This window comes from Sylvia atricapilla, chromosome 6 (genome assembly GCF_009819655.1).
Source record: "Sylvia atricapilla isolate bSylAtr1 chromosome 6, bSylAtr1.pri, whole genome shotgun sequence".
NCBI classification, from domain to species: Eukaryota; Metazoa; Chordata; class Aves; order Passeriformes; family Sylviidae; genus Sylvia; species Sylvia atricapilla.
This window is the reverse complement of record NC_089145.1, coordinates 57,828,750-57,855,180: the sequence shown is the minus strand read 5'-3', so window position 1 is coordinate 57,855,180 and position 26,431 is coordinate 57,828,750. Positions and strand designations below refer to the sequence as shown.

At 37.5% G+C, this 26,431-nt stretch overlaps 1 protein-coding gene and 1 long non-coding RNA gene across 4 annotated transcripts in view; one reads left to right on the top strand and one right to left on the bottom strand.

The window, feature by feature from the left end:
* The window catches only part of MIA2 (MIA SH3 domain ER export factor 2), a 35,417-nt gene extending 10,900 nt beyond the window's left edge, over nt 1–24,517 (top strand). For both annotated transcript variants that reach the window (XM_066322074.1, XM_066322075.1), the window contains 23 exons: nt 619–750; nt 3,257–3,278; nt 3,396–3,484; nt 3,883–3,954; nt 4,625–4,735; nt 5,048–5,119; nt 5,542–5,646; nt 8,156–8,278; nt 8,842–8,965; nt 9,813–9,859; nt 10,047–10,137; nt 11,243–11,381; nt 12,996–13,097; nt 14,415–14,475; nt 14,792–14,827; nt 15,750–15,817; nt 16,488–16,570; nt 16,928–17,059; nt 18,588–18,740; nt 20,079–20,210; nt 22,693–22,769; nt 23,163–23,397; nt 24,196–24,517. In XM_066322074.1, coding sequence (XP_066178171.1) covers nt 619–750; nt 3,257–3,278; nt 3,396–3,484; nt 3,883–3,954; nt 4,625–4,735; nt 5,048–5,119; nt 5,542–5,646; nt 8,156–8,278; nt 8,842–8,965; nt 9,813–9,859; nt 10,047–10,137; nt 11,243–11,381; nt 12,996–13,097; nt 14,415–14,475; nt 14,792–14,827; nt 15,750–15,817; nt 16,488–16,570; nt 16,928–17,059; nt 18,588–18,740; nt 20,079–20,210; nt 22,693–22,769; nt 23,163–23,397; nt 24,196–24,344 — 2,355 coding nt within the window. In that variant the 3' untranslated portion in view covers nt 24,345–24,517. The remainder of the gene's footprint in view (nt 1–618; nt 751–3,256; nt 3,279–3,395; nt 3,485–3,882; nt 3,955–4,624; nt 4,736–5,047; nt 5,120–5,541; nt 5,647–8,155; nt 8,279–8,841; nt 8,966–9,812; nt 9,860–10,046; nt 10,138–11,242; nt 11,382–12,995; nt 13,098–14,414; nt 14,476–14,791; nt 14,828–15,749; nt 15,818–16,487; nt 16,571–16,927; nt 17,060–18,587; nt 18,741–20,078; nt 20,211–22,692; nt 22,770–23,162; nt 23,398–24,195) is intronic.
* On the bottom strand, nt 19,047–21,737 carry LOC136363035 (uncharacterized). Of its 2 annotated transcripts, none has more exons than XR_010743887.1 (2): nt 21,165–21,737; nt 19,047–19,689 (listed from the first exon to the last, which is right to left on the bottom strand). It is a non-coding gene; the product is annotated as an uncharacterized lncRNA (long non-coding RNA). The 2 variants fall into 2 exon arrangements; XR_010743886.1 differs by having other exon boundaries at nt 19,047–19,362.
* Nucleotides 24,518–26,431: the final 1,914 nt, after the last annotated feature.

Genomic DNA, 26,431 nt, shown 5'->3' with positions numbered 1-26,431 from the left:
TAACTCAAAGGGGAATTTTCCGTAGTAAATTCTCTGTACCTAAAGAGGCCAAAAAAAGGCTGGAGAGGCACTTTTTGCAAGGGCATTATTGATAGGATAGGGGGGAATGGCCTTTAAACTGCAGAGGATACATTTAGGTTAGATAAGAGAATGAAGTTTTTTACTTGTTTGGGTGATGAGGCACTGGAGAAGGGAAGCTGTGGGTGCCCCATCTCTGGAAGTGTCCAAGGACAGGCTGGATGGGGCTTTGGGGAAGTAGGTCCAGTGGAAAATATAGTTTTCTATGGCAGAAGGGTTAAAACTAGTTGATCTTTTAGGTCTCTTTCAACCCAAATCACTCTGTGATAATTTATAGTCTCAGAAAGAAAAGATTTCAGAGCTTTATCTGTTGATTTTCATATCTTGATGGAACTTCTTTCTTTTTTTTCTTTTTTTTTTCTTCACTTAGTAAATCTATCATCTAAAAATCAAATGCCTCTGTTAACCATTTTCTCACAATTTAGGAAAAAAATAGATGTACAAGCCTTGGAAATAAACTATGTCAACATGTAATGTCTGTTTCTGTGGATAATATTAAACTCTTTCCCTTAAGCTGAAACTTTTTACTTTACTTTTCAGGCTGTGGCTTCGCTGCCTGAAGACATGAGACCTGGGCCTGATCTGTATGGTTTCCCGTGGGAAATAGTGGTTTGTGCTGGCATTCTTGGAGCCTTGACAATTCTCTTGTTCCTGTTCAGAAGTTACCAATCAGTAAGTGTTGTGGTTTAACCCCAACCAGCAACTAAGCACCACACAGCCACTCTCTTGCTCACGTTGGAATGAGGGAGGACTAAAAGCTAGAAAACTCATGGGATGAGGTGAAGACAGTTTGATAGGGAAAGCAAAAGCAGTGCATGCAACAGAGCAAAACAGGGAGTTGATTCAGTGCTTCCCATGCTCAGGCAGGTGTTCAGCTGTCTCCAAGGGCTCCATCACATGTAGAAGTTACTCTAGAAGACAAACTCCATCACTCCAAACCTGCCCTGCTTTCTCCTCCCTGCCCTCATCTTTATGTGCTGAGCATGATGTCAGCATGGTGTGGGTTATCCCCTGGGCAGTCAGCTGTCCTGTGTCCCCTCCCAGCTTCTTGTGAACCTGCAGCCTCCTTGTGGGTCAGGTGAGAAGCAGAAGAGGTCTTGACTCCGTGTGAACACTGCTCAGCAGTAACTAAAACATCCATCAGTGCTTTTCAGTACAAATCCAAAATATAGCCCCACACCAGCCACTGTGAAGAAAATTAACTCTTTTCCAGCCAAAACCAGCACAGAAAGGGTTCAAGTTACTTGCAGATACATAAAGTGCATTAATAGTTTGCATTGAAGTTGTTAGCCTTCCTGTACAAGATATATAATGCTTCAGAGTTTTAAATCTTCAGAGTTTTAGTTCTTCAGAGTTTTAAATTATTGTGATTGAATTTAGAATCTCTCTAAAAGAGAAATGTTTAGTCAAGAAGTCTGTCAAGAAGTCAAAAGTCTGTTTTGTCATGATAATAAGTGTTTGGAGGTGTAGAGAGTGACTGTTGTAAGAGAAAATGCAGTGAAACTCGCTACAGTAAGGCTTCCTTTTCCCTTTTTAATTTCTACACTGGATTTTCAAAGTCAGCTCTTAAATTATTTTCACAGGATACAGATGTCTTCCCTAGGGTATGTGTATTGCTGTCTGTATTGATATCTCTGTGACTAGCCTGGCCATGGCCAGAGCAACTCAAGTCATTCAAGGTAATTGTAAGCAAAAGCAATCCTCCTGGTTTCCTGTCAAGGGAGGCATTTTAAAACAGGACAGTGATGTCTGGATTCTGTTTATTGTGACACTGGAACATTGGACCAGTTTAATTGCATGCTCTTTGTGAGCACTGATCTGATGACTTTGAGAATTGCAGTACTGAAACCTTTCAATGCACAAATCAGATTACATTTTTGAAGTAATGTCTGTCTTGAGAGTAAGTAAAAATCTGAGTAATCAAAGTTGTCTACCATACTTACCCTGCTACAGAAATGGGGTCAGTGTCTGTAATTCAGTATTCTAAATTTCTTCCCACTTTTCACGTACTCTCATACAGACAATGTGATTTTCATAGTAGATGTAATGATACTCATATTTTAAGACTGGATGTGTAGCTGTTTAGTTTTTAGATATGAGCAACTGTGTTTTTAGGGTTTAACGTCAACTAACATTGTCTGTAAGAGGATCTGTGTTTGTGTAAGTTAATGTAACTGTAATTTGGTCATACCTTTTGTTCTCTAGAGGCATCCCTGTAGGTGGTACAAAAGGCATTTGAAATGAAATGCAAGCAGCTAACCTACTATTGTTTTCCTCCTGCACATGTCTCTTAAGGCTTGAGATACTACAGAAGTTGATAACTTTTTCAGTCATCCTTACTTAGAACTGCACTGACTGCTCCTTGAAGAATTGATGGTTACTGAAAAGTAATGGAGTAACTCCACATCCATTGGGGATGATGGAATGAAAGTATACTTACAACTTTCTTACCCTTTTTTCATTATTTGGACTCCTTGGCTTTAAATGAGGAGCAAAGAGGGAAGAAGATCAGAGGGGCCCGTTGTTACATCAGGCACATGACCCAGCCCAGCCCTCAGAGAAATGCTGTGTTGTAACAGTTTTGTGGCTTCAGCCAAGTTCTGCTTCTCTCATACAGGCCGTTTGTGACAGATTTTGCCCTGCACTTTGTTAGTTTTGATTCTAGGGCACTAGACCCCACGTGGCAGCTGCTCATTTGGCACTTGAAGGATGCCCGTTGGGTAGTACCTTACTACAGCTTTAACTGCTGTGTGTTGTAATGTGTGAGAGATCTTTCCCAATAGGAAATCTGAGCTCTCCCCCTCCTTTCCCTTTCTTACTCTTCTGGCTGTGTGTGCCCACTGTGGGCCTTTGTGTAGGCATGGTTATGTGATGAATATACAGAGGTGTGTTAATTAAGTGATTCGGGTGAAAACTAATCCCCTTTTCCCTCTTTTGTGTGATAAGAGTGGGAGGAGGATGGGGCAAACACACGGACATGGAGGGGGTAAGAGCAGAGGATATGATTGTCTGTTTTTAATAAAAGCCTGTATTTATATTCCTTTTTTTTTAAGTTCCATGGTTAAACTTGGCAGGGAATTGCAGCATAAAAGGTTAATTTTCAGATACTATGTGAGAGTAATTGATCAGACTTATCAGACTTTGTCAGTATTTATTCTTCTTTTTTTTTTTTTTTCAGGTTAGAAGTCGACTTTATGTAGGTAAGCTTGTTTTTGATACTTCATTTTTCATATTTGTTTGTATGACTTTATTCTTTCTTTTTTTTTCACCTTTGATTATTTGGATGATGCAACATTTGTTTGTCTTTGACTTTTTAGGGAGGGAAAAACAGCTTGCCAATAAAATTGCTGAACTAGTTGAAGAAAAATGCAAAATTCTTGAAAAACTCAGCCTCTCCAAAAAAGAGGTAAGAGTGCTCATTTATTGCTTTCAGATGTGTTGTAGAAAAGGATTCAATCAAGTAAAGTATTAACTTTTCTGGAAGTAAGGTGTTTTAAAGCTTTCAAAGGGATTCTTCAAATGCTTTTTTTCTGTCAGTGTCTTTAAGAGCAATTAAGGTGCTAGCAAGTTCTGCCTTTAAACTCTCAATACAATATATTTCCCTGGAAGCAAATTCAAAATGTCTTTTTTTGGTTTACACCACTGGGATAGTCTAGTAGGGTTAAGGCTTTCCTCATTTCCAGCAAGGTGCATTTGTAAATATTTAGGTGATGTCTGTGTTTTCAGACTAGAGCATCACAAATTAATGCTAGAGTTTCATCAATTATTTACCTATGTTCTGACATAAAGTAATTTCCTTTTCAGTTTGAAGATTTACAGTTGTCTCTGAAGGATGGTAACACTATGAAAGAATCAACAGACACATCTTTTTTTGAGGTAAAAAAGATTAATGGAAATTGTTATTTCTACAATATAAGGCAGTATTTTAGGAAAATGTGGCCTATAATAAAAAACACCCAAACAAACTAAATAAAAACAACAGCAAAAAGAGTCAGACAAACTAAAACCTCCAATTATTTTAATTGGGTTACTGAAAATGACTTAAAATCAAAGCATTTAAATTAAGAGAAGCCTTTTTTTAATGACTGCATTGAGGATGAGTGATACTAGAACAAATGGAATATTGGACAACATTTAATTTTAAGAAGTAAATTGTTCCCATTTCTAGGACAGAGGGTAGTACATAAAGTATTTTTTTCTCACATCTGATCTAATCCAAATACTTTCCATGGGCTACAGGTGCACAATTTAAAAAAAAAAAATTACCACTACATTGTTTGTATCCTCCAAACTGAGAATATATTTGTAAAAGAATTCTGAATAAGTGAATCAAATACCTAATAGGCTCTACAAAATTAATGTAAAAAAGCAGGTAGGTTTATTTCATTTTTCACCTCAGATCCTATAGAGCTAATTCTTACAGCTTTTGTTCACGCTAGAGTATCTGAGTGAAAAATACTTTGCTGTCATATTTAAAATATACTTGTTGTCTTCATTTATAATTAGTATCAAATGTTTTATTAACTCGCAAACCAACTTGATTTAGGAAATGCAAGAAAAACTGAACAAGTCAAACTTGAAACTCAATGAGGAAATAGAGAATCTAGAAAAAGAACTGGAAGAAGAAAAATCTAAGCAGTTGGAAAATGATAACTTGGTAAGAATAAATAGAATCTTGTCTCTGTTTCTGTTAATTTTAAAAAAATTCTCACAAAAAATTTCTGCAGAGAAGATAAGCTATTTTCTTTGTGTGTTCTGAAATAAAAACCACATTTTCTATTTTGTCTTTCCTGTAACATTAGAAAAATGATAAAGGAAAAAAGTCAAAAGAAAAAAAGCTTTTTTAACATGCATTTTTACTGATTCAGCAGTAGAACTTTCTCAGTTTGAAAGTAAAAATTATTTTATTAATTGCCTAGACATTGTCAGTCAAATATGTGAAAGAAGCTGTGTGACAACTAATTTTCAGGTGGCTGAAATTCAGGAGAAAGTGGAGTCTTTAGAGAATGAAGAAAAATCTATCCAGTCACAAATTGATGAGGTATGTCTAACCTTTATAGTTTCTGTTCTCAAATCTTTGCAATTTGTCTATTCCCCATGTAGTTACTGTTTTAATTTTTTTTCTATTAAGGGTGCAGAGATCATATGCTGTGCAAGCCAAAAGACTTTGTAATGCTTAGTACTTTGATGTGGCTTGATTGAGCAGCTTTTAATTCTATATAGTGATTGGAATTTATTGAGAATGCCAAAAAGACAAGTTACTTTGTCTTTGCTTTCTTACTCCTCAATGATAGATAGTATTGCAAAACTACAGTCAGTAAAACTGTTGAAATTTTAGAGAAAATGTGAGAATGTGTCTGTAGCACAGCCAGAAAACCTAAGACAAGTCCAGTAATATCATCATGACCCCACCTATATCTCCACCAATAGCATTTAAACAACACACTTCTTAATTTCACTTAGGCCAAGTCCACCCTAAAAGTGTATCAGATTAATACTGAGAGACTCAAGACGTCTGTTCAAGATGCAGTAGATGAAAACAGCCATCTCCAGGAAAGTGAGAAACAGGTAAGTCCTTCCTAGTTATCCTTAGAAATACTGTGTTTTCAGGTGATTCCAATAAATATAATTTCTCCAAAAAGCTCATCCTCAACAAGTTTGTTAATAGCTCTTATGTGGTTTAGTAAATGGAATGAGGAAGAGGACATGGCTTTTAAACCAATTTTATGTTGGAGTGACTTTGTCTAAAATAATCCTGTTTTAAAAGAAATGCAATAGTTACAGTTTGTGGGGAATCATGCACGGAGTTCAGTGGATGGAGAGCATGTGGTAATAATAGTCTAATAAGAACTTTGCTGGGACCTGGAGGAAAACAGAAATACCTGAACAAGTCCACAGCTAAGATTCTCTAAAGAGACAGAGAGAAAATTCTTTTACTTAATTTAGAAACCCTGGCAATTGCCTGTATTTCTTAGGCAATCATTTTATATCAAGGAAAACCAGAGGAGTAAAAACTCTTTCCAGGGTTTAATTGCCATGTTCCTAGATAAAAAAAAAAAAAACCACCAAAAAAAAAAAAACAACAAACTTTTTTTGCATTTCTTCCAGATGCAATCACCTGGATATGAGTAGTTCCTTAACCACATTATTTAGGATTAATTACTATACTTTGTTGTTAACTGAGGTTTGTTGCAGTTTTTAGTAGTTTGAGAGCATTTGTCCATAGTTCACTGTGCTTTTTAATAGATAAACAACATAATATTATTTATTGCTAGAACCTGCTAAGTGAAAAAGAGAAACTGTCTGCCTTACTTAATTGTGTTCTTGTTTCTGAGGTGCTAAGTGTGAGTTAGTTTACTGTATCAGAATATCCATATCTTTTCATTTTCCTTTCTTACTAGTTTTTAAAAGATGGAATTTCATGTATGCTCAAAAGGTAACAAAGGTGTTATTTGTTCACAGAAAGTAGAGTCCTTTCTTCCTCTCTCCATTTATGCAAATGGGTCATAATCTGGGACATCACAATTTAAACTTTGTGAGAGATGTGTTCTTACAGGTTTGTGATGTGTCAGAGAGAGGATTGGGCCTTTTAGGTTGAACAAGGGAACTGTTAATGAACTTCTGTGCTTTGCTGGTTTTTTGGTTTGGTTTTTTTCTTCTTCAGGAACATTAGAAATATATATTGCTTTAGATCATTGCTAGTCCTTGCTGTTTCTCTTTATTGTAATTCTTACAGGTATATAAAGTCAATTTATACAATGTAAATTTATCTTCCCTTTGGTTTCATGAAGAAGGAATCTCTTAAAACTCATCTTTTGATGATGACAATTAATGATAAAAATAATTGTCTGTGTATGTCTTCTAATCCCTAATATGTCATTTGCATGATGCTGCAAATTTATACATGCCTTTTACTGCATGGAAAGTGCAATTGTGTGCCAAGGAGCAGTGTATGTTAATTCAGTTCTAGTCACATACCTTTTGTTCTGTGCCTTCTACTTTATCTTTGATAAGTAGTGTTCAGGCTTGCTTGTTTATTTGCATGGCAGTTCCTCTGTTTAATTACCATTTTCTGGCTTTATTTTTAGTGTAACTGCCTGTTATGTTCTCATTGCTCAACCTTGTTACTCTTTTCTGTACATTTATTGCTCTTAAACTGCCTGTTGTGCAACTTTAAGCAGTATTTTTTGACAGACTCTTAAGCCAGTTTGTTTGTACTTTACCCCATGTTGTTGTAGAGCATGTTTTGTCTTAACAGAAATTTACACCCATTCAATTTTGTTCTCACAATGTAATTAGTTAACATGTTGCAGTGGTTGTTTTTAATAGCTGGTGATGAAGTGTTCTAATCCCTTTACTCCTGTAAAAATATTTTTGTTAAATGAAATTTTACTAGGCAATATCTGTAAAATGTAACCTTGGGATCTACCTATCATTTTATTTCAGCACAGTTAATTGCAGAGATGCATACTAGTAGGTGTTGGTTACATACAGCTGGGACTTTCATTAATGGGGAAGGCTTTTTTTAAAGTAAAATTTTAAAATTACTTCAATAGGTATGGAGAAGAGGAGGAGAAATAATACAGTTTTGCAAGTCACATGAATATAAATAACAGCCTAAAAGCTTCCTTTTTTCCCTTACTTCTCTGACTGCTTCTTTGAAATTGAAAAGACACAGGCACCATTTCAGAATTGTGTGTGCATATTGGAGTGTGAGTGTTTTCCATCCATTCCCCAGTGTATGTCACTGTTACATAAATTATCACTACTTTATATTCATTGCTATTGTCACATCATGGTTTTTAAACTTGAGTGGAATAAACTGAACACTTCCAATAAATGCTTAAAAATAACTAATTACAATGGACAGCTATAGCAGCTGAAGCAACTGAACTATAACATAGAAGTCTTAATTGTCAACTCCTGAGGTAACTTTCTTGTCGTCTTATTCTTACTGGTGGGTTAGAGCTTTAAATCCTGCTTATGTGTAGACAATACACATAACAGGATTAGTACTATTCATCCTTGATTCTTGGTTTTGTAGAAAATCACACTAATCTAGTATTTCCCTTTTTAGCTTTTACAAGAAGCTGAAGGATGGGGTGAACGACTTAGTGAACTAAATGAACAAACAAAGATGTTTGAATCATCTAAAACAGATGTAGAAGAAGTTTTGAAAAATAAAGAGAGCCAAATCAAGGTAAATTATGACATTTAGGATTTAATCAAATTATTCAGACTGATTCTAATCATAGAGTTCCAAGAAAGCCTGACAACCTCTTGTTGTCTTAATATTCCTTCGCTCTTTTGGACTTTTGATTGCTGTCTCTATTCTCTAACTCATGTTTCTGGCTAAGAGGAAAAACAGGCTGCTTAGCAGCACAACAGAGCAGTCTGATAAGACAGCTAAGGAAAAACTCTTTCAGTTCTGATAGAGTATTGGCTTTCCCCTCTGTTCCCAGTTTGGGGTGTGGACCTTGGGTGTATATTCTTATAGTTGTGTACCTTACATATGCAAGCGCCACTAAAAGCATGTATGCTTAGAGCTACCTGAAAATTCTTCCTAAGGATGTGCCTGTTGACCTGCAAATACATGCTTTGATAGAAAAGGTATTATCAGACATTTAGAATCTTGTAGGTGGGACTGACTTAATCTACCAAGGGAACTAAATAAAGGGCAGAAATCTTGGAAAGTAATTGCAATGATGACTACATTTTCATTGCTTGTATTTGTTAGTGAGATTTTTGTGTGCTTTTTCTTAGTCACTGACACAATATATACTGAACATGAAAGACTGGAGTTCAGCAATACGAGAAGATGGTGACACTGAGGACAACCACTGGGACACAGATATAAAGGGTGAAACAGAGAATGGAGAGCACTTAGGTATGCTTTGTGTAGTTTCCCTATTTAAATATTTAACAGATGTTTTAGAAATTACAGAGACGACTAACTTCCAGGAAAGTTGAAAGGTTAGCTTTATAGAAGAAGGATTTTTAAATCTCACCCGATGTCATTCATGTTGGAGAGTTAACTAATGCTTGGACATCTCTGGAATAGCAACCTGTCCTCCTGTTCAGCACTGTGTGGCAAACAGACTGTCACAGAGCAATGTAAAGACTCGGTGCTCAGTCTCTTGCAGAATGACACTAATGACATTAGTGTCATTCTGCAGTATGTGCCTGTGTATTAAGCAGTCACTCTGTGGCATTTCTAGGTGGAAATCTTGCTTTTATTTCTTCTTTAATCTCCTCCCAGCAGCAGTACTGAGGGTCCTTAGAGCCCAATTTCTGCTTCCTTATCCTTACAGAGGTGTTACTTGTTGCAGGCAGTGTGGTAGCACTGTCATCGAATGAGTGTAGATATGAGTCCCCTTAAACAGCAACACAGAAAAGCCCTTTTTCTTCCTCCTCTTTCTTGCTGTAGCTTCTTTTTGTGCTGGTGCTTATGATACCATAGGGCACATGTCTGTGAATCTTAAAGTGTGTATTCAGCATCTCACTTTTAATGTGACCTCTCCGAGTCGTGACTGACTGGCAAACAAAGCACTACAGTACTGGCATATCTTCTACTCACACTCCTGCTGGTTTTTGCTCCTTTATCCTTCAAGCATGCAGTGCCTATTGTGGTATGTTGGCATTGCTCTTGTATAAAAACCAAATAATAGCAGTAAGCTCTGTCATAAACACTTTCATGCTTTTTAAGTGACTTATTGTTCTATTCCTTCAAGCAGATGATGAGCAAAAACGAACTGTAAAGAAATTGATCTATGCTGCAAAGGTACGTGATTTTAAGAAACTTGTGGGTGGAAGAGGGGAAACTAGAGGGAATATATGTAATTATTCTGGTAATACCAGTGTCAGAGTTCAGTATCTTTTAATGTATAATTAGATATTTTTCCATGCAAACACTTTCTTAATCTTGTAATCTTATAATGTTCTCTCTCTTTTTTCTATTTTGATTGCAGTTAAATGCTTGTTTAAAGACCATGGAAGCAGAAAGAGACCAAATATATTCAAAACTATCTGATGAAAATAAAGCTAAAGAAGAACTTGCAGGTAATTGAATCTTCTTCTGCCTTTAATAAGATGCTGCTTTGGTAAAATGGTGTTACAGGCTGCAAGTATTAATTCCAGTAAAAACTGAATTAAGTTTACATTTATAACCACTTGATTTTTAAAATTAATTTTTAAGTTGCTTAGCTATTTTAAATACATGATTTTAGACATAGAGCAATCAAAGTTGCGAATTTGGTTGTATTCTGTTGGAATATTCTGTAACTATTAAGTTATAGAATCTTAAAATGCAAGAGCAAAGTGATGTTAGTAAATACATAATACCTCCTTTACACAATTTCTGTACATGAAAGAGTGGAGTTTTAATTTAAATTTTAAAACCATCTATTAAAAGTTCAATCCTTAAAATATAAAGTACTGCATTTAGAGAATTGAACTTGCAAACATCTTGCTCTGTTTCTTTTCCTTTCTTGTGTAGGACATACTGAATTAAACCTTATGAAATGAAAACCACTTAAATTCAAATTAAAACTTGTACTTTGATTATTTTGTAATTTGATTTGTAATTAAGACTGATTTTTCAGTTTCTTACAGTCCTTAAAATATATTCCTTGCGTTAGTGAGTTCTCCAAATTGACTGAAGCTTTGTGCCATAAAAATATTTAAACTTAGTTGAAGCTTTGTTACATTTCTTGAAAAGAGGCACAGGAATAGTAAACAGGAAAAGAAACATGACTTTGAGTTCTTTGGAAAGATGAAGATAGTTTGCAAGTCTGAGTTACCCATTCAGGCTATAGAGGAAGATCTTGTGGGGGTAAATCTGCAAGAGCATATGATGGTGCTAGTTTTACTCCTTTAATCAAATAATTACAATAATAACAGCCCTAAATGAAAATTTAGATTCTGAATTACAAAACTGAGTTGTTTTCAAAGAAGTTGCATGGTTTGGAGCAAAGGCCAGATACACACACAGGAGCTGCATTTTGTGGCAGGTAGAGATTCTCATTTTGTGTCATATATTGAAACATACTAACTTTTTATCTTAACGTTATTAAATCAACACAGGATCAAAGGTTTTTACAGGCTTTTTGTGTGGCAAAATATTGCCAGTGTGTTATCCCAGCATAATTATCTCTAAATTTGACAGAACGCATAGAGAACCTTCAAAGCCAACAAGCCTCCTTGCAGTCCGAAAATGAACGTTTTGAAAGTGAAGTTCAAAAGCTTCAGCAGAAACTTAAAGTAATGACTGAGCTTTATCAAGAAAATGAAATGAAACTACACAGGTGCTGGTTCCTCTTTTTATATTCAATGCTTGCTGTTTGATTTGAATGTATCTCTGATGTGGGGGACTGAAAATTGTTGAAAGTTTGAATACTGCTTTCCAGAAGTTCCTGAATTGTGAAAACAATTTATTACCCTTTCACGTACATTTATGATTACAGTAGTTTTACAGGAGCTGTTTCCATGAAACAATTAATTCATTTTAGGATTTTCCCACAAGGAAGTACAGAAAATAAGAAGCAACAGATTTTTAATCTATGGAAACCAGGCAATTAAAGTGGGAAAGCTTGATTATTTTTTCTTTAATTAAATTATTTTTTGATGTAGTACATGTGTCAAAGTTGCTGAGAGAAAATCAGTAGATGCTTTAACTTCGAGATATATTTTACTCAGTAAAAAGAGGAATGGCAGAGGAATGATGAGATATGTATAAAACTAAACTTAAAACATAGGCAAGGTCTTGTTGGTAAGCAGCACAGAACCCTTGTGAATCAGGCATTCCTCACCAAGAAAAGCAAGGCTGTCCTATCTGCCTCACAGTCAGAGTGTTAGTGGGGATTATGACCTATTGATTGAAATCAGAAATATTTCAATATTTCTGATTAGGAATATTTCAGTTTAGGACTAGAAATTAAAGTTGATTGGTCCAGGGCATGTAGTAACCTTCAGGAGTGTGTGCGTTTGTGGCAGCAGGGTGCATCACTTTAGGGCATGATGGTAAAATTACAGTTTTACTAATCAGAAATCATTTTTTCAGAGAGCAGGCATAATCTTGAAGGCAGAATAAGCACAGGACTAGATCCTGTACTGAGCAGTGTGCAGGACATTTTTGAAGTATTACTTTCAGTAATCTGCTCTGTAGCATATATATTTGTGTAGATATTTAGCATCTTTTTAGATGCAACAAATCCTAGAAATTACTGTGCATTAGCATTTTGATTTTTAAAAAAGAGCAGGGAGGGAACCTGTTAAAAAGAAGATACAATAAGCTGGCTGAAAGCAGACAGTGTGGGTGATATTTAAAAATAACCTCACTAAATCTCAGGAAATGTACACTGCTTATCAAAGAATTTTAGAAAAGCCAAAAAGGAGGGGAGAGAAGCTGGTGTGGTGATGTAGCAGCACAAAAAAGATTAAGAATTAAGGCATCTTCTAAAAACAGGATCTGTTCAAACAAGGGAAATGAAAAAGTAAGGAATGAAGATTGAAAAGAAATTGAAGTCACGTTCACAAGATCCATGCCTAATAAATTAGGCAGCATGATTGCTAAGAACTGCTGTTTGCAGGAGAATGACCATTTTATCCAGTCAGGGCTGTATACAGCAGTGGCATCCATGTGTGTTCTGCAGAACTACCTTGTGCATAATCCGTGGACTGGAGTAGGAGTTTTCTCTTTGGTAGTGCCCAATAAGGCATAATGATAAAAAAGAGACACCTGCAAAGTAGCTAGTAACAATATTTTTTTCTTCTAGAAAATATTTTTTTAAAAATACCAGGGCAAATCACTGGCCATTAATGTAGCTTGGGTTTTAGTTTGTTTGGTATGATTTGTGGCTGCTTTCAAAATTGTTGACTTGAAACACAGTTAACCGTAGTTTTTGAATTTTGTTAAAAAGGAAGCTGACAGTAGAAGAGAGGGAACGTCTACAGAAGGAAGAAAAGCTTTCTAAAGTAGATGAAAAGATTATTCATGCTGCTGAAGAACTTAACAGCTACAGGTAATTGCAGATTTTACTTGCTGTAATCACTTGTTCCAAAGTGAAGGAAGAGCAATAATGAATTTAAAAAACCCCACGGCATAAGCAAATGTATTTTCTTCCAGTTTCTTTGTGGTGAGTGTGTATTAGATGCTAGTTTGTGTGTAATAATAGAGACTAAAGGTGGTTTTACTTTGTTAAAACATTTGGGTGTTCAAGATTGTGGGAACTTCTCTTCCATTAAAATCCTAATTGTACTGATACACCAGCTTTAATGCTGTGGTAGAAGTGGGTCTGTAATCTGAGATGAAAGATCTGATCTCTGATTTGTTTGCCTTGCTGAACAAAGCTAAAAATACAAAGTTAAGAGAATGTTGTGAAGTAAATGGAATGTTCTGTTTCCCTACAGAGCTAACATTTATGCTGTATAGTTACAATATTCTATTTCTGTATCCCAAAGCAAAGATAGTCCTGTTGCTTAGAAATTCTTTATTAAAATATTGTCGTGGGTGAATGTTTGCTGTAGCTGTTTTTTAAATGCTTTGCTCTGGTTTTTGTTACACCAGCTGTGTACCTCTGGGGTTTTTCTGCATTTTCTCCAACTGTGGCATAATTTTTCAATATGTAATGTATATTTGCCATTTTACTTCAGTGTTCATGACAGTATTAGCCTAAAAGTAGTGATGACTGTTTCCTGAAGAGTTAATTAGATGAATTCTTTCATGTTGACATTTTTCAGTATTCATACAGGAAGACAGAATTCACTCTTCCTGATTTATTCAGAACATGGATTTTGTAGGCATCCTTATTTTAAAGGGAATATTAATATTGCAAATTGAGTATAACCAGGGAATATCTGTGTCTAGGTGCTACACTCTGCTGAGAGAGTGTAGCATCTAGAGAGGCTGTGCACAGGGCAGCTGGCAGCAGGGGTGGCATCACACATGGCCTTGAACTAACTGCAGTGCAGGTGACTGTCCCTCAGGACTGACTGGTAGCCTGTGACAGTTCCTGTGCTGAGCTGGGTGAGGCTGGCTGGTAGGACATGTGAGGAAGGATAGCCTTTATGTTGGAAACATCACAAACCACTGAAAAGTTGGGAGTGTGTTGAGGTTTGGGTTCTGGTCTCTTGTTTACATCCCTGTTTGCAGTAGCGTAAGTTCTAGAATTTCCACTGTTAGGGTAATTTTTTCTATCCCATGTGCATAAGTGACAATACTGTTTTTGCTTAAAAAAAAAAAAATCTTAATTACACCTTGTGGCTACTGTTGAGTTTATTGTATTCAAAACTTTCCTGCACATTTTATTACAATGTCATAAATGCTCATTTTGTTACAGAGAGCGAGCAAAGGATCTTGAAGAAGAGCTGGAGAGAACCATTCGTTCTTATGAGAACCAGGTATTTTGTGACAATTTCTATGCCAGTAGGAGGGATGTTAGAGTGGCTGGAATAACACTTGCTGTTGGCTTGTGAGCTGTATTTGGCTTGGCTTTGTTGGATGTCTAATTTTGCCTCCCCCTCCCTCTTCTTAATGTCATCTGGTTTTGACGGACACGATTTCATAGCAGAGATCACCAGAAGAGGTTTTTTTGAAAAGTTGAATTTTCAGTTTAGGCATCTCTTTATAAATTACCTACACACATTAAATTTATAAAAAAGAGCATGTGATCATAATTTTGGGGGTTTAGGTGAATAATGAATCTCTCTTTCACAGATTACTTCACATGAGAAAAAAGCTCACGATAATTGGGTAAGTTCCAAATACTGAATTTTCAATGTTTTCTGCATCTTCATTATTCATTATTCGAGAAGTTTGCTTTATCACTTTTTGGTTCTTAGAAAACCAGATTATTAAAATTACCTTAACCTTTCACTTTCAAACATATGGATTTGTTGCAGAAATACACAAAGCATATTAAAAATACTTCCATTATGTAAAATAATTGGAAAAATTAAGCTGGATACTTATGAACACAGTAGAATGATAATCTTATATAATTTGTTATAGCAATAAATCTGCTAGAAGAACATGACACCATATAACAAATGTGTGACATTTTGCTAATAATGAAAGCTTTTGGCCTTGTTTCAATGCCATTTTTGATATTTTCTTTGAGTGTACTTCACTTCTTTTATCTAGAAGTAGAAGACCTTATGTCCTGTGAGAACAGTACGTTCCATTGACAGTTTCATAAGAGTGTTTCTACAAAATTCATTTTTGCCTTCTTTTTCCAAACAGGAAAATTTAAAATATCTCCTGACTAATATATTCTTCACTTTACAGAATGTCTGAGATAAAATCCTGCTAAAAGCTGTGATGCTTTGTGGTCATAATTCCAGAGATTTTATCTATCTAATTTTAAAATAAAACATTCTTATATATAATTTAAATTTTCTGTAGATGCTTCAAAGCAGCTATAGCCAGAGAATTCAATCTCTGAAGTTTTAGGGATCTGCAGGAAAGTCTTATCATTCCTCAAACATTTGGGTTTTAGAGCTGCTAATACCATTAATTGGCATATGTGAGGTTCCATACATGAGTCATAGCTTGTGGAAATGCAATCTATACACCTCACATAGAATGTCCTGGACCTAGGAATTATCATATTTAATGACGCATTTAAGCAAAAAATGGCAATATCAAAGCATCTGGTTTTTGTCTTTTCCCAAAGCTGACAGCCCGAGCAGCTGAAAGACACCTCAATGATATAAAAAAAGAAAATGCACATAACAGACAAAAGTAAGTGCAGTTCTTATCTACTCCTAAACAAATGCAGTTTGGCATGTGTTGGATTTAGGCAGTTTGATGTTTTCTGTTAATGTATTGTGGCCCAAACACAGCAGAGAGATCACAGTGCTCGAGTTCTGACAGAAAGGGAGTCACTTGAGCTCTCCTGTAATTATGACATGCAGAAAGTAAGAACTTAGGAACTATGTGAAGTGTTTAAATGCTTCAAGAAAGAAGCAGAATGTAGTACTAGAACACAAATGTTAAGGGGAGTATTGTTTGTTTGTTTAAGGAAGTTTGTATCAAGCAGATGTCATGGTTACCTTGTGATTTTACAGCTTATTTCAGAAGTTACTGCTGAACTAAGGGTGGGTGGTAGTTGAGAGGAACTTCCAGGTGTGAGGTTAACTTATACTTGGAGTGCAGTTAGAGTGATGTCATACTAGGAATGTGGTATCTAAAGTCAATTTCAGCTTCTGAATTACAGTTTAAACACAGCAGCATAGAGAAATACTTCCAGGCATTTTGAAATTCAGAGTACTGACATCCTTTGTCTTATTTATTTAGGGAATAAAATACCTTGCTTCATTAGTTAGGTAGAAAGCCTGGTAGTAAACAGTGTAGTCTGGTGAAGGTTTTGCATTTCTTGGTCACTTACTACTTATTTGTTGTCTCTTTGCAGATTAACTGAAACAGAATTTAAACTTGAACTTTTAGAAAAAGACCCTTATGCTCTTGATATTCCATTGAGACCATTTGGCAGAGGTACAGTATTGAATTGTAAAATAGAGCCTAATTCTTTTGGCTTTTGGTTTTGTTTCCCAAGACCACACATGTTTAATTGTTTGAAAACTATCTTGGCCATGTGTATGTACAAATACCAGTCATTTTAAAAAAATAATTGGGTCATAAGTGACTCTAGGTCATGTCAAGTATTTTGTTGAAACTAAGAGCATTTGTAGTATTGAAGAGAGTAGACTGGGAATATGTTACACATGGTAATGAGAGCACAATTTTCATTTTAGTTACACAGTTTAGTTTTTAACTTCACCTGAGAAGTTATTTATACATTTTGTTAAACTAAGTATTGTGAACTTGAGTATTTTGTTTTAACTGTTCCAGAGCATTCCCCATATGGACCCTCACCAATGGGCCGGCCTTCATCTGAAACAAGAGCTTTTCTTTCCCCTCCAACTTTATTGGAGGGTCCTTTAAGGCTTTCACCTATGCTTCCAGGTGGAGGAGGAGGAAGAGGTACAATTCTTAAACTTGAAAATTTGTCTATCCTGGATTTCTCTTTCCTCTCCTATAAACCTGTCACACCTTTTCCTCTTGTTGGTGACAAAAAGTATTTAAACAACCAATTCAACATCAACAGTTAATTGGACAAACTCTTCCTGTTTTTCAGCTTGCTTCTAAAGCTGTTTAATGTGTAACAGTACAATTGGAAATCTAGTTTCTTTGGTAGGTTGGTCAGTGGAATCATTTTAGAAGCATAAATTAAGAAAAATAAAAAGCCAGACTTACCTGTTGTCTTTTATATCTTGGACAGATGGGGTTCTGCTGAAATAAATGTGATTTTAAAGTAAAAGGAGTTAGTTTTCTGAAGAAAGAATACTGCCCCTTCCATCTCATTGGCCTACAGTCTATGAGAGAATGTTGTCAAAAACATGAGACAGTTTTATTGGTGGTTGTGGTATTAGAAAGTTACTGGTTCAGTAAATAGTTCCCTTCCCTTTGTTCTGAATTTGAAGAAGCCATCATACATGGAGAGTGTTTCTTCCCTACTGGTAGAAGGGACTAGGAAGTTTGTGTGTATGGAATACAATTCAGAGATTCAGGAGCAGGTGACAGTAAGCTGTGGTGGCATGAGTTGTAAGGGAAGAAAAACACCCTCCATTCATACTTATGTTGATGGAATCAGTGTGGGTGAATGCTAGAGTGAAGTTCAGCATCTGTTACAGGTAATAAAGAAGCTACTGTTTGATTTTTTTTTTACCATTACACCCATTGAAGCCTGTACTTAATTAGTGAGAAATATGCCCGAATTTCTCTTCTCTAAGGCTTTCAATAAGTGCAATTGTAGAATTTATCTCAGAGTGCACAAGACACACAATGGCTTCAAGTTTTAGGTTGAATTTTAGTATGGAAGATTAGAGAATGATAGAAGAATTTAGTATTTCTCTAATTTTTCAGACCCCATCTGTTTTAGAGCAAGCTTGCAATCTAAAGTCACTGTAAAAACATTTTTACAGTTTTTACTGCACTTGATTATGTGTTGACCTGGCCTTAGAGGTTTTTCTTTTGTCTGGTTTGGATTTTTTTGTTTGGTTTTTTTCTTCTTCTTGAATAAAGAATTAGAACCAGAAGAGTGTTGAGTGCAGATGGGTGTCTCATGGTACCAGTATAACTCTCTCAGCATGCTAACTATTAGTTTGATTAGCAGCAGGTTTTTATCCCTGAGAAAATTATTTATCATGAGGGTACTGGTTTCTGGTTCAAATTAACTGAAACTTGTAAAATTATTAGTTTTTCCAAAAGCATTGCAGGTCCTCTGTGTTGTGCTGTTATTGGACTAAAACCTTTTCATTGCACACCTCTGAACACTTCTCGTAGGCATAACTGATCCTTAGCAAACAGCTGGAGAGTCCCGTGGAGCCTCGTGTGTCTTGACAGTGTTGGCATTCCATGGTTTGTTCCACTGTTTCCAGACTGAATGGGGAAAGCCACAGCAGAGGATTTAAAGCACATGGGGGAGTAACTACTCAATTTCTTTGGTCAGGATCCAGAGGACCAACTGCCATGTACGAAGCTGGAAGTGAAAGAGGAGAGCTGAATTCTGAGAGATTAACTGACCCCCACAGACCACCATCAGATACTGGATCCCTGTCTCCTCCTTGGGAAAGAGAACGCAGGATAATTCTGCCTCCACCAGGTAAAAACTCTGCTTAGCTACTGTATCCATGGAAAAGAGGAGTTACTGAGTTACAGTCTCTATATTTAACTATTTGGGGTTTAAAAGTATTAAATGTTTTCTTGGACCTGCAAGTGCAACTGAAGTGTTTATTTTCATAGTAGCTTTCTCCTCTTCTTGAACAGTGTGGCTCACTTGCACCTCTCTGCTATCTTTTAAGTATATACTGGTATTACCAAGGGACAGTCAACTGTTTGGTTTCATCATTTGACTGGGAGTTTGTTTAGTGCATTAAAGACCTGTCTGGGCTGGATAGTTAATAGGAGATTTAAGAAGTAAAAAGTTCTAATCTATTTAAATAGAACTAGGTATATGTGAAAAATACTACTTTAAAAAAAAACCCCACGTTTATATTAATAGTACAAGAGTACCATGGTACATTCATCCTGTCTGGCACATGTTTTCCTATTGACACTGTCTCTTCAATGATTAACAGCAGCAAAAATCAGTCTTCACTCTCCCTTCTTCAGCTAAATGTCTGTATTGCACGTTTCATTGCACTCAGAGAAGGCAGAGATGAGTTAAGAGGATTCTGCTGTGTCTCAAGTAAAAACTTGGGAGGATGGACAACCTTCCTGGATATCTGTAATAAAGAAGAAAAAATGTTATAAGTTTAGAAAAAATAAACATTTAGGTAACATACAGAGATTAAAGTAGCTCAGTTATTACTGCAGCAGGCAATACACATCTGTGTGAAAGCCTGGTGGTAGAACTCAAGGTCCTGTCAGGATGCAGTTTCTCATCTGGCAGGTCTGGTCTGTTGACAGGGTACTGCAGAGAGGTAGTCTGGTTTCCTTGGCCTTTCCTTCTTGTTCTTAGCCCTTGGATCTCACTGATACAGTTTGTCTTGTAGCTGTGTGATAGATTGCTAGATCTGATCCCAGCTAGCTGGTGGAAATATATTACAGCACTCTGAAACATAATGGAAAACAGCATTCTTACCTAAGAATGGCATAAAAAGTATAGTACCTTATTTTGTCTTCAATCTTCTTTGCTGTGCTGAACCTTTGTTTCAAGGCCCTACTGTTGATAATTTAGGCAATCATAGCTTTCAAAATTCTGCTGTATGTTAAACCAAAAATCAATGAACTTCTTCTTTTGCAGCTCTTTAGAAACATAAGCTATTGGATATACTTGGTGGGATTCCTCTGGGTTATTTAAGATTTGTTTGCTCACCCTGATTAATGGACACTTTGTGTATTTACAAAACTATGAGATACCCAGAGAATCTTTCTGGCTTAAAATTGTGTGGAATGGAAATCTTCACAGACCTGTTTTTTGTGATTTCTTCAATGTTAGGTGAGCCTTATGCTGATCCAATTCTTCCTGCTCGAAGACAAGAAAGGTTTTTCCCTAATCCTCCAAATACTGGAAGACTTTCTGGACCAGCAGAACTACGAACTTACAGTGTGCAGTCTTTTGATAAAACAGGTGGGAATCACTTCCACGACACTCTAAAATGGGAAATACCAGTGTAAGCTGTGGCAAGAAGACAGGTTTTTGGCTACCACAGACCTGAAGTTCCATTGTGTAAGAAACATTTTAACACCTGCTGGCCTTGATGCAGTCATTCCCTGTTGGAGCAATAGCTCTCCCTGCTGTCAGGAAGGCAGGGTTCCATGAATGGCAGTCATGAGGTATTTTTTTGATCTACCCTCACTGTTCTGTATGTTAACCACTCATAATTGGCTTAGAGTCTGTTTTGGTCCCTCCCATGAGGCTCATCACAGCATTAAAACATCACAAACCCTTACTCACATTTCCGTGCCACATTTGGCAAAGTCAGAAAGGGTTGGACTCACAGAGAGTGAAACAAACAGCCAACCCTTCAAGTGTCCCCTGGCTTGGTGCATGGAGGTAAAAGGTGCTGAGGGCTCTTCCTTCAAACTGTTGACCATAGTGGCAGCTTTTTGTGGCTCACAATGCAGTTGCCCCCAGTTTAATCACAACTTCCACTGACCCACTAGTTTTGAATTGGCTGATTATGTATATTTTAGCTTCTGATGCTTGGCAACTGCCAGAAGCTCATAGGCAAAGTTTTGGTCACTGAGAACTTACCACTGACAGCTTAAGAGTTTACTTATTAAGCAATTTCCATCTTTATGTAATGCCCTGGTAAGTCATATGTGTCTGATTCATCAGTGAAGTGAAGCCATTAAATTCCCCACAGAAACTTCACCACCCAGGACTCAGTTACTGACAGGATTAGTAGGAAGTTACCATCTCCTTTGGACCATTTCTGGCCAGAGGAGAGAGAGTCTTTGCTACTCAGTGTCACCGTGTGAGAACTGGGAATGCTGAATTTAGTTTCAGGTTGAAGGTTCAGATTTCAAAGGGAATTTGTTCTTTACTGGAAGTCAGTTCTGTCCCTGTGCAGCCACTGACCTTCCCTCTTTCCCAAGCCTTCTGTCGGTTTCACTTCTGCTTTCTCTCACTTCTGCTTTCTAATCCTTCATGTTCCACCGAGGTCTTTCTTCAAGCACCTGAAGAACAGGAGAGGTGCACTGTCTTTGCACATTTTTCTGCATCCTTTTTTTACCCCTTTGTTCAGTCACTGCCTAGGAACAATTGTTGTATTCAGTTCTTGGGCAATTCGAACCTGGTGACTGGAAACAGGTTTTTCGATAACTTGTTGCCAGCATTTACCAGGTCATTAAGGGTGTATGAATGCTGCTTTTTAGAGACATAATTTCACTAGAGTTGGCTGAGTATTTGTAAAAAATCCCAAAACCTCCCAAAAAACCTCTTTAATTAAAAAACCAACCACCAAAAACCAGCCAATCCAGCACATCTGACTTCAGAACAGCAGAGTACTGAAATCAAGGCTCCCACTCATTAGAGTTAACAAGTTACACCTCTTAGGAAGACGATCAAAATGTTATTTAAAGTGAACAAAATAATATGGATTTTCCTAAGCTGGGGTGGCAAACTATAGAAACTTTTCATTTGAGAAGGTACCTGGAGCAGGAAACTTTTTGTCAGAAAGAAGAGTTAAAGGTTGACAGAGTTTGTGAGGAACTTCATAAAGACCTAAAATGGAAAGAGTTATGCAACATAAATATCAAGACATTAGTATTTTGTGTGACATATAAGTTGAAATGTTTTAGATTAAGTAACAATATCATTAGCAAGGCAGGGCTTGCTTGTAATGACAAGTAATTCAGAGTTTTTGAAAAGACCTGTCTGTTCATGGAGAGAAAAAAAAAAGCTTTGTTTGCTTTCAAGGAGTAGAAATACAACAGGCACATAAAAATTATGTCACTAGTTAGAAATCTTGTTTTGGTTTATTGTTTTGTTTCTTAGTATAGTCATCTCTATTCAAGCTGAAGCATAAGAAAGCAATATTTATCAAATCCCAAGTGTGAGATGTTATTTGTTTGTTTAAAGAAATTGTGTTTGGTATATATATTTAGTATATTTAGATCTAATCAGACTCTACTCTCTGACAATTCCCTTTAATAATTTTCTCCAGTTGTTATTGAAAATACTTGTTCCCAGCAAAGTGTAAAGGTAAAAACAATTAAGTTTCTATTTATCTCTTTACTTATAAAGTAAATAAGGCAAATGAGAGGAGGAAGAAGATGATGATGATGATTCTTATTGTTTCTGACTGCTCATCCAAAACTGATGTAGTTCTAGAAGTCTCCTTGATGTTTGTCAGCCAAGGAGGAAATTGGTTTCTGTCCTACTTGAATAGAATTGGTGTCAGGCTCTGTGCCAAGAGCATATCATAGCACAGCCATTCCCAGCATGGGGCTTACTGGAAAAGTAAACTATTAGTGAGAGGGGGAAAATGGAACTACTGCTTGCTGTTGGTTTTGTTGCCAGTCTGTCCTCTTTTCAGAAAAAAATACTGAAAGTGGTGGAGAGAAAGAGATCAGCACTGAATAACTTTTTAAACTTTTGCATACAGATGGACAGACATCTTCAGAACATAGTCCACGAACAGAACCAACTGGAGATGGCATGAAGGATCATTCTAACCTTAGTGTAAGTAGCTAAAGAGAGGCTTGATTTAAAGAAGCTTTAATTTTCTGCAGAAAAACATAGAAACATTTGCCTGTAGTCCATTGGTCACATTATAATGCACTCTTCAGTGCAAATTATAAAATTATATGGTTACTTTATCACAACACATTGTCTTGTGAATTAGTTCTTGAGAATTGCGATATAGTTCCTGTTGAAAATAAATTCTGTCCCAAAAGATGAAACTATGGTCAAGCAGATGGGTCAGTACACATAGATAGCCTTGCTCAGGATTATGCTGCAGCCAAGGCAGAGTTGGAACTCTTAGCTGTTGTTACACCTACATGAAATGGGCCTGATGGGACTGGAGCTGTTCCCTTTCCCCCTGCTAACTTCCCTGCTTTCCTTGCATTGCAGAACTCGCTCCCTGACCAGTCGCTGGTAGCTGAAAGTGAAGCTGTCAGTTCAGGCTTTGCAGCCCCACCTTTCCCTCCAATCAGACCTCCACTGCTGCCTGTGGATCCTAGAGCACCACCAGCACCTTTCATGAGACGAGGACCTCCTTTTCCTCCCCCTCCTCCTGCTGCCATGTACGGGCCACGGGAATGTTTTCCAGTGCCAGACCTGGGGCCTCCCCGCCCTCCTCTGCCAGGTACGTGGATTTAGGCAGCACTTGTCACAGGGGGATGAACACGAGGGCTTTGTGCAGGTAGTGAGTTACCACAGGGGGCAGAGGGGTACTTACTGCACACAGTGCTGCTTAATTCAGCTATCAGGGAGCATCTTTTCCGGTGAAGGTTCGTTGCGTTGTACACTTCCTTTTTCACAGCAGCTCGTCTTGATCTTTCTACAAATACTAGCTTTGGTTGGAAAATACAGCTACCTGTACTGTTCAGCATTTAAAGGATTCGTTTTGGGGGGTAGGAAAGAAAGTAGGTAGTTGCCTTAATCCTTTTCTTTCTATGAACTTGCATCTTACACAAAGTTTCATCCTCTGGCTCTGAGGTGTGCTGGTGCCCTGCAAAGGCACAGTCCCAAAACAACTGTTTTCCCTTGGAGTTTGCATGACTGGAGCAAGGTGTGAGTATCAGACTGCAGGACTTCTTTCTGACTCTTGCTGTGCTCTCAGTATGTGGGAAGAACTAAGCCATTTATCTGCCAAAATCTCTGTAAGGTGGGGCATGTAAGGGTTGCTGTGGCAGACTGAAGAGGATGTTGGCAGCAGCAGCCCAGGAGCTGGCAGTGGCTGCTGCTTTGAGACTGTTGCAGGTAACTATGGAGAAAAGTGATAGTTTTGCCCTCCTCTTTCCTGGCATCTCTGTCTCTTTGGATCCTGACATGTGACATTTAGTTAGATAGGCCTAGCTGAGCAGTGTGCCAGCAAGAGGAGCAGGTGTACATGCTTACTGTTGTGATTGATATTAACTGGATTACTCTGATTCTCTCACAGTAAGAAATCCATTCCCAATGAGACCTTATCCTCACTATCCATCTCAACGACCTGGATTTTTCCCTCCAGCACCTCCTCCTGAAAACAGAGTTGAACCATCTCAGTCAAATCCACCAGCTCTAGAACCAGAACCACAGCAGGAGACTTGACAGTCATTTGGGCAATGTCCTGAACCAGTTTTGTGCTCTCCTACTGGCATTTTTCCTTATTTTAAGTAACCGTTGTTACTTAGGTCTATACAAACTACTTTCGCTCAAATTGAAGCTTAATAGAGAAAATTCTCAGGATAGTATTTTGTAAATAAAGAATTAAATACCTATGATTATTGTGAATAAGTGATTTCCACTGTACAATAGTCATTTAAATTAAGTCTCTAACTGGAGTAGTCTCTTCAGAGGTGTACAAAATTAAATAATGTGAACCTTATTGTAAAAGTCCAGCTGCTTTGTGCTGGTTGAGCTGTACAGAGAGTCTCTTTGCATGCCAAAAGTGATGCTTGCTGCATTATGAATAGGATGTGGAAACAAATGGAAACAGTTAATAAAAATCTACAGAAAATGAAAGCAATGTCACTGGTGACATGGTCTAATAGATAGGTGGAGATGAATAACCATGATTCTCCACCTGAGTCCCCTCTGTTAATGGCTGCATAGGTGATCTTTCATCTCTCAAGCTCTACAATGTGGCAGTTCTCCTGCTACAACACTGAGGGGGAAGAGGCAGCAGAAAAGCTGAGCAACTCTACCCTCCCTCTTCAAAAGCTGGAGTGGAGTAGTGTTCATTGAATATGTGTACAGGGGGGTTTTATGACCTGGCAAGAAAGAGTCACAGCTAGGGAGATGCTCCAGCACAGCCCAGCCCTTGCCTTTGAAGACCTATGGCAGCAGCAAACCAGTAGGAGGAGTGTGTTTTTACTGTCAACAGGAATTCGGTTTATTAGGCTTCAGATTTTAACACCAGCATTAGGAAAATGCTCGACAGGACAACAGCAGAATTAGAAAGTACAAGAAGGAAGTGACAAACTGCAGCTTCAGTTAGTTTGTGTTGATAAAAGTGGTGTGGTACCTCGTTCATATCTTCAGGTTCCTGTGTGGTGCTTCCCTGGCAGGAGTGGCTGTCCCAGCAGGCACAGTGCAGCCAGGGCAGGGTTGGCCAGTGCCAGGCTGGATGTGGACAGAGCCAAGCTCTGCTTTTAGGTGACTGTACAATCTAAAGACTTCTCCTAGGAGCTGGTGGCTGTTCTGACAGTTTAGCTTCAACCTGAAAACCATGTAAGGACTGTATGGTCATTTGGTAAGGGACCCTCCAAAAGCAAACTGGTTTTAGCAAGCCCCAAGTCAGCAGCAGTTCAAGCACCAGGCTCCATTCTCTGCATGCATGCACACATAACACAGTTTCAGGCTTTAATGTAAATGCAGCCACCACACCCCATAATTAGAAGTTACCAAAAATACCTCAGCCCACTTTCTTTGTAATTGCTTAGGTTGAGTCTGCCAAGGGAGCATTTTCTCTTGTAGCTCAGTACTCCTGCTTCTACCATTATTCCCATGTTGGCTTCTTTCAGCTGCACAATTCTTCCATGGCTCATTCCTATAATTTCTTTATCCTTTCTGCTTCTAGTTTACTCTCAAAGCATTTAGGTAAGCCTTTGTACTCCAGTGATTCCATGACAGAGTCTGACAACAGACATTTTAAAGCATCATCCATGTTAAATTAACCGTGTGGCTATTGCATCAGTTAAGCCAATTAGTTAATGGCTATGAGTTTGCCTGAGAGACTTCCCAAGGATTCTCAAAGGAACTACTGTGTTTTACCCTTACCATTGTCACCAGCCCTAGGAATAATGAGAACTGCCAGATACAGCCTTGCCCCTGCACAGAGAACCACGGTACAGTACAGAAATCCTGGGCTGGTAACTCTGCCATAAACCTTTTTCATTCCTTGCCCAACTCACCTGGGAGGCTGCAAAAACTGTTTATGACTATATCTGTTTTCTGAGCAAACAGTATTTATTCATGTGGGTTGAGTATTTGTTCTAAGTTAACTCTGAAAAATTCTTCCTCCACCAAAATAGTCTATGCTGAAAGATGCAGGCAAAAGAAAAGATAGCTGGACTAAAAAAAAATCAGTAAAAACATGTATTGGATCATTCTGCAGAGAGAATGGCATAATTTGAGACTTTTTTCCCCCTTCCCCAGTAGCAGCCCAAAATTTTATTTGCAAATTTGGAAACAAT